Below are 17,718 nucleotides of genomic sequence, written 5' to 3'. Positions count from 1 at the left end.
TTTGAACTTATATCCAGCCAGTGTTGAACATTTCTGGATGAATTGTTGTTGTTTTTAATTTATGGACGCTGCAATGGAGATAAAGAATTGAAGGAATGACCACTGGAGGGGGTATTGCTACCTGACATGATCCACTCGCTTGATTTAAATGCCGATGTCCGGCCCCAAAAATCTTTACTTACACGAACTTCCTGCAGTTCCTCACAGCTGGAATCAGGCGACGTCGTCCCTCATCTGAGGTGTTGAACAGCTGCAGGTTCAGCTCATCCAGAACCTCCTCTGACATCTGCAGCAGGTAGGCCAGAGCTGAACAGTGGATCTCTGAAAGTCTCCTCCATGATTTCTTCCCTGACTTCAGGAACTCTTGGATCTCCTGATGGACTGACTGATCCTTCATCTCCATCAGACAGTGGAAGATGTTGATGCTTCTGTCTGGGGAGATTTTATCACTGTTCTCCTCCTTCAGGTTGTTGAGGACCTTCTGGATGGTTTCTGGGTGGTTCTCCATCTGATCCAACAGTCCACCCAAGATCCTCTGATTGGACTCCAGAGAGAGACCATGAAGGAAGCGAACAAACAAGTCCAGGTGGCCATTTTTACTTTTGAGAGATTTCATTAGTGCTCTCCTGAGGAAGCCATCAAGAGATGTGATTGGTTTAGAATATTTTAGGAACTTATTTATAACCGCTGTGCCTTTCCTGGTGTAACGTGGAACATGTAGACGGCAGCCAGAAACTCCTGAATGCTCAGATGAACAAAGCAGTAGACTGATTTCTGGAAGATCACACTCTCTCTCTGAAGATCTCTGTACAAACTCCTGAGTACACCGACACCTCGGAGACGTCCAGTCCACATCGCTTCAGGTCTTCTGAGTAGAACATGATGTTTCCTTTCTCCAGTTGTTCAAACGCCAGCCGACCCAACTTCAGAAGGAGTTCTTTATCAGCCTTAGTCAGTTCCTCTGGTCTCTGCTTTCCTCCATACTTCTGCTTCTTCCTCTTCATCTGAACCATCAGGAAGTGTGAGTAGAGGTCAGTCAGGGTTTTGGGCAGCTCTCCTCTCTGGTCTCTGGTCATCATGTCCTCCAGAACTATAGCAGTGATCCAGCAGAAAACTGGGATCAGACACATGATGTGGAGGCTCCTGGAGGCCTTGATGTGTGAGATGATTCTCTTGGACAGATCTTCATCACTGAACCTCCTCCTGAAGTACTCCTCCTTCTGGGAGTCAGTGAAGCCTCGTACTTCTGTGATCCTGTCAACACACGAGGGAGGAATCTGATAGGCTGCTGCAGGTCTGGAGGTGATCCAGATGAGAGCTGAGGGAAGCAGGTTCCCCTGGATGAGGTTCACCAGGAGCACGCCAACGGACGATACTTGTGTGACATCAGAGATGAGCTGATGGTTGTTGAAACCCAGTGAAAATCTGCTTTCATCCAGGCCATCAAAGATGAACAGAAGTTTCCAGACAGTCAGATCTTCTGCTCTGATCTTCTGTAATGTTGGATGGAAAACATGAAGCAGTGAGAGAAGACTGTGCTGCTCATCTCTGATCAAGTTCAGCTCCCTGCATGAGAGCGGAAGCACCAGACTGATGTCTTGGTTCTCCAAACCTTCTGCCCAGTCCAGACTGAACTTCTGCACTGAGAAGGTTTTTCCAACGCCGGCGACACCGTTGGTCAGAACCACTCTGATGTGTCTCTGTTGCTCAGATAAGACTTTGAAGATGTCCTGGCACTTGATTGGAGTGTCCTGGATGTTCTTCTTGGAGGTTCTCTCAAGCTGTCTCACCTCATGTTGTGTGTCCACCTCCTCACTTTGTCCCTCAGTGATGTAGAGCTCAGTGTAGATCTTGTTCAGCAGGGTTCCACTTCCTGCTTCATGAGTTCCTTCAGTCACATGTTCACATCTTCTCTTCAGACTCATCTTATGACCTTCTATCACCTCCTGCAGATCACTTCCTGAACATAAGTAAACATCTATAATAAATCATCAACACAACTACAAATTCATGACATCACAAATTAAATCTCATATTGAACAGTTTTACTTTGTTTGGGCTTCATTTCAGCATCTCCAGATCTGCTTCCAGATTGTGAACAAGAGGACTCTCCTGGTGGAGCTGACTGGTCCCAGTTTGATAGGATGTGCTCCCCCCTCTCACTATGAAACACATCTCTATTAGTCCTTTGATTTATAGGATGAAAGAACCTGATCAAGACTCAATATTGTTCCAGCATTTATGTCTGAATTCATCTTTCAGTTTAAACCTGATTCTTGTTTCTAATCAACAATATTCACATTAAGTCTGTAACTATATGACTGTCTGAGGTTTAAGTGTTAAACATCTCCAATAATAAACTCACAACCTGCTGCTGTTAATGTGACTAACAGCTGCCACACAAACACATCATCACGCTTTAGTTTTCTTACATTTCCTCTGAACTTCTGAAGTTTATTTCTCCATCTTTGGACCAGTCACTCTTCAGGGACACACAGCTGGGCACTGTGGACTCTGCTCTGTCCTCGTCCATCCTGAGGAAACATCAGAAATAGTGATGAGACTGTGATGAAGGTAAATAATCTGTAGAGGTTGGAGTTAAATAATCCCAATTCACTGCATTTTTATCAAACAGGAACATTTCTAATCCATTCTGAATAACAACTGAATCAATAAATCAATGATGTCTCTGTATAATTTTCATGTTTTCAGAGTTTAAGCTGCTTTTTTTTAACTGTTCCCTGCAGTGAGAAAAGAACTGGCACCTTTTCCAGCCCCTCCTGCAGCACTGAATGTGCTCTAAAGTTCTTTCCAGAGCAAACGTCTCTGCACTTGCAGCAACATGTTGTAGTCATGGATCCGTGAGGAGAACCGGATACAGGAAACGCCCCGATTTTGATCCCAAAACCCAACTGGTGGCCAACAGTGGTCCGGCAACGACGGGGACGCTGGTCCATCGGGCCGACAACACTGGTTTTCCACAGGCCAACATGGTGAAAGGACTGTCTTCAGCTCAGCCAATAAATTATCTGGTGCTACATAAACATACTAGTCAGGACTTTTTAACTTCCCTCCTTTGTTCCCCTCTTCAATTATTTCTATGATCCAAGTCCTCAAAGATCACTGCTCTATTTAAAATAGATGAAAGAAATGACACCCACTCCTGCATTTCTTTCACAGTGGTTCCACAACATAGAACAATAAACCACTGTGAGAAAACGTGCAACATTCACCCAAAATCCTGTTGGTGTCCTGTGATCCTGTGTGGATTTATTTAATTATTTTTAAAGTTTATTGTCTTAAATAATACCAAAATATCCAGCTGTACCTGGACTGTTGAACAACTCTAACAACTCTAATAATTTTATGAGCTTTTAAACTGTCACAAAATGTCGCTCTTCCTGCTTCGTCTGAAGAGAATACTTTCACTTTTAAAACCTAATCACAGCTTTATGGCGTATATATTACTACCATTAAAGCATTCTGGGAGGGTTTAAAGTTATTTTAGAATCAGTAGCAAAGAGCAGAAAAATGAACTAAACTTCACTTAGAAAGACTATTCAACTATAACTAAAGCCAGACTATAAGAATGTTAAATAAGCCCTATTCATTTATAATGTATAATGATGTTTTGTGCTAAAACTAAATATGAAGTCTCATTGATTCAAATCTTGATTTTATCTCCAAACACAACTGTCAATTCTTTTCAATAATGCTCTTCGTTTCCACTCACCTTGTCGGTCTTCAGTCTTCCTGCTTAGTCTGAAAGGAATACTTTGAAAAACTGGTTTGTTGGGTTCCCAGTTTCTGGGACCGTTGTTGCTGGTGTCTACCTGTAGGGGGCGTGGAGGAGCCGCTCATCAGCCACAGTGGCCCCGCAGACACACGCACCTGCGGTCTCTCTTCAATCTCCCGATAGATTTAAGGACAGAACTCCCGTCTGCCAGCGGCGGAGTGTTTTCGTCCTCATCGCCAAACCCTGACTTCTGTGGCTTGACTATTTTTGAGAGTTTTCCTCGCGGACTTGTTTTGGACTCTCTCGAGGTTTCTCCGCCTCTCTGAGAACGCGGACCGAACTGTTCTTGTTCACTTTAAAATAAAGACGCTTTTCGGACACCATTCTCCACCATTATTCAACCTGGTTTAATAAGTAAGATTTATGTTGCTTGACAGATTGAAAGACTTGTAAAAGCAGCATATTTCTGCAGCCCTGGAGTCCAGGAGGAGCAGCAGAGGTCAGAATGTGTCGGAGCGCGTTTAACTATTGTCTGCAGTCCCACGCGTGTCCACCGGGTGGCGGTAAAGCACCACATGATATTTCTCCTTTTTGGAACTTCTTCAGCCGCGTTGAGCTTTAAATCTTCACCTGTCGCTGCCTTTAAGCTCTAAACTTTGCGGTTCGATGTGTAGTTTGTTGGTTTGAATATTTTTGATGAATTCTGATGAAAATGACTGAAACTGTCAATGGCCAATAGAAAGTTCGTCCATTGTTCTACTGCGTCACACATTTTCATTATTTATTGTCATTTTTGGGTCTAAACTGGACCAGTTCTGTGAGCTGTTTTGCTTTTTCTGTGGACCAGATGTTCCAGGCAGGTTCCATCATCGGACACAGACGGAGACAGGTCACGTGACAACAGTCAGCCTTTAGTTCTTTATTACAGGAGGATCTGGTTTATATACAGACACGTATCTGCAAAATACTAAAAAGTCTACGTCCACGCACACGCGTGTATTAAGTGTTTATACACACGTGTGCGCGTACGTGCACACTGTATATTCATCTAATAACTGTTAGTTTCTAAAACAGCAAAGTAGAGTCACTGAGGCACGGCTTCACCTCCTTTACACCGAGGTTTCCCTGAGCAGGTGTGATGAACTGTTGCAGAAGGAAAAGCATGGAACATGTTAATAACCGGACACAAAAACACTCAGGTTTATTGTCTGACGGCATCAGTGTCTCTGGTTGCATCTGTCTGAGGAGCATTGTGAAACCAGGAGCAGTGTAAATGAGGGGGGGGGGGGGGGGGGGGGGGGGCAGTGAGTGGATGCTGCATTCATCAAACACACAATAGTCAGAAGAGAAGAAGGAAGAACAGAAGCCCGTGTTCCTCAGTGTTGGTGTGGAGACGCCTGTTTGGAGGAGCAGGAAGCAGGCTGGACTCTTCCAGCTGGCTTTAATGCCACTTCTCTTCTGAGAACCTCCCAGCAGCTTTCTCTCCACCATCTTTTTACGCTGAAGCTTTTTGATCATTTCAAAAAAGAGACAGGCGGTAACGCCGCTGCCCACCGATTCACCTGGAAACAACAAAAACCCCAGCAGCTTGGACCCAATATGGCAGCGTGTTCCTCAGAAACGCTCCTCAAACTCTCCCCACAGCTTCATTGCTAAACAGGATTTGGGTTTTTTTGTCCGTGCTAAATGGAAAGTGTTTGTCCTTTGGTGTTCCAACAGGACCACGATTTGGATGGATGGATGATTTGATGTTATTGAGAATAAAAACAGCTGAAAATGGAAGCAGAGATGTTTCAGAGCACCAGAGTTCAGAAAGAGTTTCCAATCAAACACCGCCTGTTGGGAATGATGAATGGATGGGTTTTTATTTAATTTAGACTAATTCAGACTAATTTTAACATCCTTTATGCCAGTTCCATAGAGCACACACACACTAGCAAAGATGATATCCAAACAGCCAAATAAATGGGAGTCAAAAGAAATCATTTAAAGCTCATATGTCAGAGTCAAGGTCGAGGGTTTTCTATGGCCCCCGGGATGATATTGATTTATTATTAGAACCGGCCCGCAGGCCGCAGATGTTTTACACAGGCCAATACTACATTTCCCACAATGCAACGGTGACAGTCTGAGCGGGAGGCGGCTTCATTTCATTATTTATCAGTAGTCATTAGCATAACAGCAAAAGTTAACTTTCAGATACCCATAAAATGGCAAAAGGGAAGGTGGACACTGAGAACCGGGGGTTCAAACAAGGTGGGAGTGGGAGTACATGTTCACGGAGGCAGCTGGGAAACCTGGGTGTCTTCTGTGTGGAGAAAGGGTGGCGGTAATGAAAGAATATCATCTGAGACGCCATCATGAAGCTAAACACGCGGACAAAGACAAGAATATGGACATGGAACAAAAGCTACAGAAGGTTGAGGAGTTAAAACCAGGCCTCAAATCTGGACAGGCTCTGTTCAGAAAAGCCAAATCTCAAAGCGAGGCTGCTGTCAAGGCCAGTTTGATTCTGGCAGAAGAGATCGCTCAATCAGCCCGGCCATTTCCAGAGGGGGATCTCATCAAACACTGCATGCTTAAAGTTTGTGAGCAAGTTTGCCCAGACAAAAGGCAACTCTTTTTAAACGGGAGCCTGAGCAGAAACACCATTGTTGTCCCTCAATCTAAAAGAGCAGCTGGAGAAAAAGGGGAAAGATTTCATGGCATCTTCCCTGGCTGTGGATGAGAGCAGCGACATTAGAGGGGACTCCAGCCTCAACGTGACAGAGGAGTTTCTGGCGTTACGTCCTGTGCACGGCACAACCACAGGACAGGATTTGTATGAAGAGTGTCAAGATGTGGAAATGAGATGGAGCTGCCTCGGGAAAAACTGGTGGGTTGGACAACAGACGGCGCAGCTGCCATGTGTGGACACAGGAGTGGACTGGTGGCCAAGATACGGGAGAAGATGCAGGAGGAAAACGTTACGGCTGAACTGACAGCTCATCATTGCATCATACACCTGGAATCGTTGTGTGCTGAAGCCCTGAACATGGAACATGGAATGTTCACCATCACGCACGCAGGGAACTTTATCAGAGCCAAAGGTTTAATTCAGCGCCAGTTCAAGGCGTTTCTGAGCCAGTGGCAAACGCAGCGTGGTGATTTGCCCCATCACACTGAGATGCGATGGCTAAGCCAGGGAAAGGTGCTGCAGAGATGTTTCCAGCTTCCTGAGGAGATCGGATGTTCTTGGACAGCAAAGGGAAAGACACAACTCAACTCCCAGACCAAAGGTTCTTGTGTGAAACGGCTTTTCTGTGGACATTCCGAGTCATCTGAATGCAATGAAGCTGCAGCTGCAGGGTCGGGGTGGTGTCCCCTCTGATATGTACAGTACAGTGAAGGCCTTTAGAACCAAACGCACTCTGTGGGAGGCACAGATGCACAAAGGAAACTTGAGCCACTTTCCCAGGTGCCAGACCCTGAAAGAGAAGCTCTCTACCAGTGTGTTCCCGAGCACAGTTTGCTGATTAAATGAGTGTTCTCGCCGCTGACTTCCCACGCCGAGTAAAAGCACCAAAAAGCAGGTTTGAACTGCTCAGCCGTCCGTTTGAGGTTGAGGTGGAAAGCTCAGCACCAAAGCTCCAAATGGAGGTGATTGAGCTCCAATGCAGTGATGCCCTGAAGGCAACACATGGGGCAGTGGGTGCTGCGGAGTTTGCCCGTTTCCTCCCCGACACACATCCAGGCTGCTCCAACGTTGCCTGTGTTTGGCAGCACAGACCTGCGGGAACAACTGCTTTCTTTGATGAAGCTGAACAAAACATCACACAGAAGTGGACTTCCTGCTGAACACCTTCACTCAATTGGGAGGAGTTCCTCAGCTCAGAGCCGGACCCCCAACATTGATGAACTCGTCCAAAAGATGAGACACCACCAAGTATCAGCCTCAAACAAGTGAACATTAAGCTGCAATAACACATTTACAATTATTACTCAGCTCAAGTTTAAAAGTTAAAGGTAAATATTTTTCACTGCACATGTGCCTTTTCCTTGAAGAAAGTGTTGTTTTTGCTTCATAGATTTTTGCACTTTATGTTATTGTATTTCAATCCAATTATGTTCTAAAAATATTTCAGTTGAGTGAATGATAGAAAATTGCTGTTATAATTTTTTTCTTTGAAGTAAATTTAGCCCACTTTTGCTAAATGAGAAAATCTACTGATGGTGCCTTGAATAATACCGCTTCATTCATTTAATGTTCATGTTATGGGGATTTTTATAGAAAGCAAATTTGTCTTTTGTGCCTCTTGAAAATTAAAAATGACTGACAGAGCCATAAGAAACTATTGCTTTATTTATCTGATCATATTGTAAAATATTTGTTAGGTTTTCAGTTGGTTCAGTTTGGTTCACTAGACCAGGGGTCACCAACACGTTGCCCGCAGGCACCCGGTCGCCCGTCAGAACCACATGAGTCGCCCACCGGCCTGTTCTAAAAATAGCTCAAATAGCACCACTGACCAATGAGCTGCATCTAATTTATTTTGTTTGCTATTCTTGTTTAAATCACACTTACACATAAACTGGAAATAACAATATATTAAAAAAAACTTTAAAAAATGTTTAATGAACTATGACCTAGTATAGTTCAAAGGTCAGTATGATGCGCATGACCAAAACGTAGCGTCTACGCAGATCGCTACGACCAAACAGCCTAGCGGGCGCAGCCAAAACGAGGAGATGACTGACCCATAAAAAGATGGCAGAAAAAAGAAAGAAGACACATCATTTTCACCACAAAAGTTTCTTTCTCCACAAGAGAAGAACTTCTCACACTACTGCCCCGAAAGACAACTACGAGGGGAGTTGACACATATAACGAGGGGAGTTGACACATATAACGAGGGCAGTTGACACATATAACGCGGTGAAGGAGTTTTTGGTGGAGAAAAAAGTGCTGCTGGAAAAGCTGGTATCAGTGACGACAGACGGGGCTCCTGCTATGAGCGGTCTTCGCAAAAGCCAACTCAAGGCGGCAGAGTCCTGAATTGAAAACAATATCTAAAGAACTCAAGTATCATACTAACAACACTAATATTCCATCTGTCTATCCCCAACTGAATTAACTCCACACCTATCTCATCAGATTATTTGTAACAGAATAAGCAGATAACGTAGCATTTCCCTGTTCATATCTGCTACTTGCAATTTAGAATTTGTCAATAAAACTATGCTATGACACAAACTACAATTTAATAGATGGCTGTGCTCCTAAAAAGAGCAGCATTTGTGGCTCATAAACCTCACAGACACTGCTATGCTCTTTAAACATTTTTATGATCATGAATTTTTCAATCAAATATCTTCTCTTTGATAATGCCCAAAGCTGGATTCGAACTCTCCCTCTGGGGTCTTCAGGAGGTTTCAATCAGGTTGTCTGTTACAGCAATTGTCAACTGGCCCGCACCGGCCCGGGATCGATTCCTGGCCATGGCACCGATTCCCGGCCATGGCACATTGCTTTTAAGTTGATTTCATTTATCGGAGTTGAATCTTGTTTGATTTTTTTGAAGGCGTTTCACCTCTCATCCAAGAGCCATTGTAGGGAGATTTGATGATATGACGCTCATAGGCTATATAGCCTTTTCTTTTTGGGGGGAATGGATTGGAGGCTGCTCCAACATTGACTTTTGGACTGTGACAAAGCAAAATGGACAACCTCCACCAGAATAAGTGTTTCAAGAAAATAAGTTTGAGTGTATTAACTTCAAAAGGCCATTTTCTTGCACCTGCTCTCGCTTACGGCCATACCACCCTGAGAACGCCCGATCGCGTCCGATCTCGGAAGCTAAGCAGGGTCGGGCCTGGTTAGTACTTGGATGGGAGACCGCCTGGGAATACCAGGTGCTGTAAGCTTTTTGCACTCTTCCACTGGGTCAGCAGAGGCCGCCAGTGTTCCTGATAATTATCCAGCCAGATGTAATTCACTTCTTAAGTACTTCTAACACTGAGATTTAATGTTGCACTATTGTACATCGTTTGAGATTTAATATTTTATGAGTGTGTGTGTGTGTGTCCGTGCGTGCGTGCGTGTGTGTGTTTGTGTTTAAATAAAATTGAATTTCCCACTTTGGTCCACACTATTGTCAACATTTCTGTCTTCAAAAAAACCAACTCAAGGCGGCAGATTCCTGAATTGAAAACAATATCTAAAGAACTCAGACGTGACAGTGCTTTTATTGTTCCCATAAAAAGACATGATGAGCGCACGTCCGGCGCGGACATAAAGATGGCCGTGCTGAACGTGCGCTCTCTTTTAAACAAATCTTTTATAATAAACGATTTAATTTTAGACAAAAACCTTGATGGTATTCTTCTTACCGAGACATGGCTTGGCACTGATGCACCTGCTGTCCTCACGGAGGCTTGCCCCCCAGATTTTAACTTTTTATTTTCTACAAGGGGGGGCAGGAAAGGAGGTGGAACCGCTTCAATAACAAGGACCGCAATGTCATCAAATGAGGTTTCTTTTAATAAGTTTTCATCATTTGAGCATCATACCTTTGTTTTTAGCAGCCCTCCTATTTTATGCATAACAGTTTACAGACCACCCCAATACTCCACCTCTTTTATCAGTCAATTCTCGGAATTTTTATCAATCATCTACGCTAAATACAACAGGATTTTAATAACTGGTGATTTTAATCTACACATCAACAACGCCTCGGACCCAGTGTCCAGAGAATGTTTAAACCTCCTTCACAGTTTGGATTTTAAACAACATGTCACGCAGCCGACCCACAACAGAGGGCGCCCTGGACCTGGTCATAACCTACGGCCTGTCCGTGGGTGGGTCCCCTGGACCTGGTCATAACCTACGGCCTGTCCGTGGGTGGGTCCCCTGTTGTGGATCTGGCCGTGTCTGACCATTTTTGTGTGTTTTTTAACATCACCAGTTTTAACCAGCGGGGGGCCCCTGTGAGAGCGATGAGGAGACGCTACCTGACTCCTGAAGTGGCTGCAAATTTTATCCAGATCTTACAGAGCACTCCTGCAGAAATTTTACCAGCACCGTGTGATTTTATTGTTGACACTTTTAACAATAAATTAAAGTCAACACTGGACTCTGTGGCTCCACTTGTCACAAAAACTGTAAGAACAAACGTGCACCACCGTGGAGAAATGAAGAAACTAGAAAACTGAAGAGAACCTGCAGGAGTGCTGAGAGGAGGTGGTGGAAATCCAAACTGACCATTCATAAAGAAATATTTTATCAACACCTCAAAACCTACAATAACAAAAATCAAGCAGGCAAGAGGCCTGGTGGGCCTCCAAAGGTGGCGTCTCCTTCGCCTCAGGTCTCGTTGCCCAGCCATGTCTCAGCTTGTCTAAGCTTGTTTGTGTGTGTGGGTGTGTGTGTAAGTGTGTTGTATGCATGTGTGTGTGTGTGTCCTTTTCTTGATTTTCTTGTTCTCTTTGCTGTTTTTATCCTTTGTGAGGCACTTTGTGCTACCTAGCGTATGAAAAGTGCCATATAAATAAAGATTGATATTGATATTGAACTCAAGTATCATACTAACAACACTAATATTCCATCTGTCTATCCCCAACTGAATGAACTCCACACCTATCTCATCAGATTATTTGTAACAGAATAAGCAGATAACGTAGCATTTCCCTGTTCATATCTGCTACTTGCAATTTAGAATGTTACAGCAATTCTCAACTGGCCCGCATCGGCCCGGGATCGATGCTGAACTGCTGTTTGGGCCATAGGCACAAACAACAGTCAGGATCCATCCCCCCATCCGAAGGCGAAGGGAGGTTACCCTCTCATCCACCGGGGTAAACTCCAATATACAGGCACTGAGCCGGGGAGCAACCAGAATTGCCCCCCCTGCCCGCCGCCTCTCACCATCGGCAACTCCAGAGTGGTAGAGAGTCCAACCCCTCTCGAGTAGACTGGTTCCAGAGCCCTTGCTGTGCGTCGAGGTGAGGCCGACTATATCTAGTCGGAACTTCTCAACCTCACGCACCAGCTCAGGCTCCTTTCCCACCAGAGAGGTCACATTCCATGTCCCTAGAGCCAGTTTATGCAGCCGGGGATCAGACTGCCAAGGTCCCTGCCTTCGGCCGCTACACAACACACAATGCACCCGACCCCCTTGGCCCCCCTACAGCTGGTAAACCCACGGGAAGGGGGTCCCATGCTGCCTCTTGGGGCTGTGCCCGGCTGCACTCCATGGGCAGAGGTCCGGCCACCAGGCGCTCGCCAACGTGCCCCGCCCCCAGGACTGGCTCCAGGAGGGGGCCCCGGTGACCCGCATCCGGGCAAGGGAAACTTGAGACCAATGTTATTTTTCATTCATTTTCATTTTCTGATTTGGGCAGAATAATGTAAAATTAAAGGTCAAATGGCTTTTAAACAGATCTGTGATGGCTGAACAAGACTGATGTGGCAGTGACACCAAGGTGTGCATCAGCTCTCCAGCTAACGCGCATTATTTCATTACTATTATTCATTTTGTTCATTATGGCCTTCGGGAATGAAATCATCCTCGTAAACAAGAGCTTGGTGACGAAAAAAAGCAATAAACCTTATGGATATTCTGCCCCTGCTGCATGGAAGATGTTGACAAAATACAGAACAACAAAGTGCAGAATACACTTTAGTAGTGTTCAGTCATATTTACGTCCATCAGTAACTCACCTGTACCTGGATATTCTGCACACATTCATGTTTAAATGGTGTTTAAACACTTGTAATGGTTTTAAACACTCATCAAAGTCAGTGTTTTCAGATTCTGTGATTTCACACTGGACAGAATGTGAATGAGGTACATCAACAAATCCTTTTTGCTCAAACAGAAGTTTCTACAGCCAAAACACTCCTGATTAACTCAAATAAAAGCCGAACAAACTCAGTACCAACATGAGATAAAAAAGATGCAAACAGACATATTGCTCAGTGCTTTTTAATAGAAGAAATCAGAATTGTGAGCATCAATTATGCAGGTGTGTTCAAAGAAAGAAACTGGAACAATCAAACATGGGAACAGAACCTGGATTTAAAAAAACAAACGAAGGGGAAAAAAAGAGCTGCAAAAATATCCATAGCGCTCTGTTCACAGCCATGTATATCTCAGCTTAATTGGATGGCTAGTCCCAGCTGGTTGGGGCTCTTGTTCTGGGTAGGGTGGGCGAAGGTCTGGGTAGGGTGGGCGAAGGTCTAGGTAGGGTGGGCTAAGGTCTGAGTAGGGTGGGCTAAGGTCTGAGTAGGGTGGGTGAAGGTCTAGGTAGGGTGGGCTAAGGTCTGAGTAGGGTGGGCTAAGGTCTGGGTAGGGTGGGCTAAGGTCTGGGTAGGGTGGGCGAAGGTCTGGGGATCGGGCACGCTTACTTGGTGGCATCCGACAGACCTGTGCATATGTCAGTTTGGAGCCGACCTGAAAAGTCAGAGCACAAGGATTTAGTTTCCAACATGAGCATCGCTGCAACAGCTCTGGTAAAACCAGATTAATATTGGCTGACAATTCTGTGACCTCACGGACCCTGAATAACCCGGCTTGCTGGCTTTGAGAAGACTCTGTTCACGCAGTACACTACAGACGGGGCTCCCGCTGTGAGCGGCAGACTACAGACGGGGCTCCCGCATGAGCGGCCCACTACAGACGGGGCTCCCGCATGAGCGGCCCACTACAGACGGGACTCCCGCTATGAGCGGCCCACTACAGACGGGGCTCCCGCTATGAGCGGCCCACTACAGACGGGGCTCCCGCTGTGAGCAACCGACTACAGACGGGGCTCCCGCTGTGAGCGGCGGCTACAGACGGGCCCACTACAGACGGGGCTCCCGCTGTGAGCGGCCCACTACAGACGGGGCTCCCGCTGTGAGCGGCCGACTACAGACGGGGCTCCCGCTGTGAGCGGCCCACTACAGACGGGGCTCCCGCTATGAGCGGCCCACTACAGACGGGGCTCCCGCTATGAGCGGCCCACTACAGACGGGCCCACTACAGACGTGGCTCCCGCTATGAGCGGCCCACTACAGACGGGGCTCCTGCTATGAGCGGCCCACTACAGACGGGGCTCCCGCTGTGAGCGGCCCACTACAGACGGGGCTCCCGCTGTGAGCGGCCCACTACAGACGGGGCTCCGCTGTGAGCGGCCCACTACAGACGGGGCTCCTGCTATGAGTGGCCAACTACAGACGGGGCTCCTGCTATGAGCGGCCCACTACAGACGGGGCTCCCGCTGTGAGCGGCCAACTACAGACGGGGCTCCGCTAGGAGCGGCCCACTACAGACGGGGCTCCCGCTGTGAGCAGCCAACTACAGACGGGGCTCCCGCTATGAGCGGCCAACTACAGACGGGGCTCCCGCTAGGAGCGGCCCACTACAGACGGGGCCCCCCTATGAGCAGCCCACTACAGACGGGGCTCCTGTCTGTAGGCCTCATGTGCCAGAGTGATGGGCTTTGAGCACGTGATGACTCCTGTGGTGAAGATCAGAAACAGCATCCGCTCCAGAGCCAAACAGCTCAGAACATTCAAGGTTCTGTTGGAGGAGCTGCCACTGAATATGGTGACCTGCTGCTACACACAGAAATCCGATGGCTCAGCAGGGGACGGACTTTGCTTCCTTTTTTGTCCCTTTTGAGTGAAATAAAAGAGTTCATGCAGTCCAGAGGGGAAGACGCCGCGCTGCAATCAGGTCAGATGGTTCAAACAGAGTCCTCAACCCAAATTCTGATTTAAAAAGATGAAAAGTGGCGTAAATGTCTCGTCCTGACAGGAGAAGGATAACTGGAGCGGCATCGCTCGTACAGTAGACCGACTCTGCCTCTTCCTGGTCACCCCGGTGATGACCTTTGGCACCGTAATCATCTTTCTGAGGGGAATCTGTAACCAACCTCCTCATCTGCCCTTCAAAGGAGACCCGCATGACTCCAGAGAGGAGAACCACGCCTGCTGTGATGCACACACACAGCCAGGGCTTTTTCCATCGCCATCGTTTCTCTGGCGGGGAAATGTTGCATTTCTTTATCTTAATAACAACAAATCTTTAGTTTGTTCTAAATGTGGCGTGGTGGAGAGCGGTGGAACGGTGGATGACAACGCCACCTGGGGAATTTCACCCCAGGAATTAACCGGAAACAGGCACGCGCGCAGATACGGTTCGGTTCCAGAGGCAGAGACAGGATTGAGGGTTAGGCAGTACAATTTTATTAAACACAACTCAACACCGAAATAGCTCGGCTGTACAAAAATCAAACAAAAGGGGGTGGACAGGGCTGGGGCCCCACCGGCAGGTGAAACTCAATTAGGGGAAATAAACAAACTAAAAACACCCGTGCTACTACAAACAAAACTACACACGAAAGGTGTGGTAAAACGCCCTCCACCAGGGGTTGGGTCCCCGCCGTGGCCCGCAGCACCTGTCCACAAAGAAAAGAGAACAATTAAAACACTGTTAAGAGTCTAAAAATTGAGAGTAATAGCTCCGTGGTTGCCTCGGCGGCACCACTACGTCTCAGCGCCGTCCCTCGAGCGAAGGGGGCGAGAGAGAGAGAGAGCGCGAGAGCGAACAGGAGAGAGAGAGTCCCGAAAACGGGACGGAGCCAAAGCAGCAGTGGGTCCAGTACGCGAGGTAGTCCGTGCCGACTGTTTGGTGGCGCCACCACTCCGTGAAGGGTTCCCGCTGGGGCAACGCGACCCACCGACGCCAGCCGGCAGTCAACTGCAACAAGGACAGCGCCATTAACTTTTATCGACCGAGTGCGGGAAAGTCAGTGACGCGCATTGCTGCGCCTTACCTGCCCAGGGTAAACTAGCGCGCGTGCCCTCACGGCAAAGCGCTCTAGGTGGAAGGATGGCGGGAGGAAGCACCAACCTTCTTGGCGCTGCCAAACAGCATGCTCGTGCTGTGAAACAGTTTGTTGGTTGAACCGCCCAGATAAGCCGCAACCCCGCCGTACCGTCGAAGGGGGAAAAACAACTAAAGTCAGCTGGAGGCAGTGCCTTATATAAACCTTTTCTCCCCACCCACCAATTAAGGCACTACCTCCATAGGACACCTGTTCGGAGGGCAGGCCACGCCCTGCCACATATAGGAGCTCCATATGTTTAGTGTCAAAGACTTCTTAGATCAGGCATGGGCAAACTACGGCCCGGGGGCCACACGCGGCCCGTTAAACGTTTTAATCCGGCCCGCCAAACTTGAAAAATTAAATGAATAAACCTTGTTAATGTTATATTTTCACTGCAATTCTGGTGTTTTCCCACTAGAAAAAAGACAGTCAGGAGGAGAGTGATGGTGATATCCTGAAGGATAACAGAACTTTCAGTGCTTTAAAATAGAAATGGTTATTAATTTTTTTTTAAAAGGCACATTTTATTCATTTGATTTTAAGTGTTTTAAGACCCCCTAATGAAGATAAATAACATTGGTCTCAAGTTTCCCTTGCCCGGATGCGGGTCACCGGGGCCCCCTCCTGGAGCCAGGCCTGGGGGTGGGGCACATTGGCGAGCGCCTGGTGGCCGGACCTCTGCCTATGGAGTCCGGCCGGGCGCAGCCCGAAGAGGCAACATGGGACCCCCTTCCCGTGGGCTCACCACCTGCAGGAGGGGCCAAGGGGGTCGGGTGCATTGTGTTTTGGGTAGCAGCCGGAGGCAGGGACCTTGGCGGTCTGATTCCCGGCTGCACAAACTGGCTCTAGGGACATGGAATGTCACCTCTCTGGTGGGAAAGGAGCCTGAGTTGGTGCGCGAGGTTGAGAAGTTCCGACTAGATATAGTTGGCCTCGCCTCGACGCACGGCAAGGGCTCTGGAACCAGTCTTCTTGAGAGGGGTTGGACTCTCTACCACTCTGGAGTTGCCGATGGTGAGAGGCGACGAGCAGGGGTTGCAATTCTGGTTGCTCCCCGGCTCAGTGCCTGTGTATTGGAGTTTACCCCGGTGGATGAGAGGGTAGCCTCCCTTCGCCTTCGGGTGGGGGGACGGATCCTGACTGTTGTTTGTGCCTATGGTCCAAACAGCAGTTCAGCGTATCCACCCTTTTTGGAGTCCTTAGAGGGAGTGCTGGAGAGTGCCCCTTCTGGGGGCTCCCTCGTCCTCCTGGGTGACTTCAATGCTCACGTTGGCAATGACAGTGTGACCTGGAGAGGTGTGATTGGGAAGAACGGCCCCCCTGATCTGAACCTGAGTGGTGTTTTGTTATTGGACTTCTGTGCTCGTCTCAGATTGTCCATAACGAACACCTTGTTCAGACATAAAGGCGTCCACATGTGCACTTGGCACCAGGACGCCTTAGGCCGCAGATCGATGATTGACTTTGTGGTTGTGTCATCGGATTTGCGGCTGCATGTTCTGGACACTCGGGTGAAGAGAGGGGCGGAGCTGTCAACTGATCACCACCTGGTGGTGAGTTGGCTCCGATGGTGGGGAAGGATGCCGGACAGACCTGGCAGGCCCAAACGTGTTGTGAGGGTCTGCTGGGAACGCCTGGCAGAGTCCCCTGTCAGAAGGAGCTTCAACTCACGCCTCCGGGAGAGCTTTGACCATGTCCCGGGGGAGGCGGGGGACATTGAGTCCGAGTGGACCATGTTCCGTGCCTCCATTGTCGAGGCAGCTGACCGGTGCTGTGGCCGCAAGGTGGTTGGTGCCTGTCGTGGCGGCAATGCCCGAACCCAGGGATGCCGTCAAGCTGAAGAAGGAGTCGTATCGGGCCTTACTGGCCTGTGGGACTCCTGAGGCAGCAGATGGTACCGGCGTGCCAAGCGGAGTGCAGCTACGGCGGTTGCCGAGGCAAAGACTCGGGCATGGGAAGAGTTCGGTGAGGCCATGGAGAACGACTTTCGGACGGCCTCAAAAAGGTTCTGGACCACCATCCGGCGTCTGAGGAGGGGGAAGCAGTGCACTGTCAACACTGTGTATAGTGGTGATGGTGTGCTGCTGACCTCAACTCTGGATGTTGTGGATCGGTGGAAGGAATACTTC

The 17,718-nt window shown here is 47.9% G+C and overlaps 1 protein-coding gene, 1 long non-coding RNA gene, 1 other non-coding gene and 1 pseudogene across 3 annotated transcripts; 1 reads left to right on the top strand and 3 right to left on the bottom strand.

Moving 5' to 3' along the window:
- Window positions 1-188: 188 nt before the first annotated feature.
- On the bottom strand, window positions 189-616 carry LOC130520108 (NLR family CARD domain-containing protein 3-like; the record flags this gene model as incomplete). The annotated part of the gene is made up of 1 exon (XM_057023670.1): window positions 189-616. A coding segment is annotated over exon 1 (428 nt), but the record flags the coding sequence as incomplete, so codon positions are not given.
- Window positions 617-630: 14 nt separating this feature from the next.
- LOC130520107 (protein NLRC3-like) lies at window positions 631-3,775 on the bottom strand (annotated as a pseudogene).
- Window positions 3,776-9,521: 5,746 nt separating this feature from the next.
- LOC130520110 (5S ribosomal RNA) lies at window positions 9,522-9,640 on the top strand. Its single transcript, XR_008948655.1, has one exon. It is a non-coding gene; the product is annotated as a 5S ribosomal RNA (ribosomal RNA).
- A 5,282-nt stretch (window positions 9,641-14,922) lies between these two features.
- Window positions 14,923-15,860, bottom strand: LOC130520109 (uncharacterized). Its single transcript, XR_008948654.1, has 2 exons — window positions 15,536-15,860; window positions 14,923-15,459 (listed from the first exon to the last, which is right to left on the bottom strand). It is a non-coding gene; the product is annotated as an uncharacterized LOC130520109 (long non-coding RNA).
- Window positions 15,861-17,718: the final 1,858 nt, after the last annotated feature.

This window comes from Takifugu flavidus, unplaced genomic scaffold (assembly GCF_003711565.1).
Source record: "Takifugu flavidus isolate HTHZ2018 unplaced genomic scaffold, ASM371156v2 ctg284, whole genome shotgun sequence".
In the NCBI taxonomy this organism is placed as follows: domain Eukaryota; kingdom Metazoa; phylum Chordata; class Actinopteri; order Tetraodontiformes; family Tetraodontidae; genus Takifugu; species Takifugu flavidus.
This window is presented reverse-complemented; position numbering and strand designations above follow the sequence as displayed.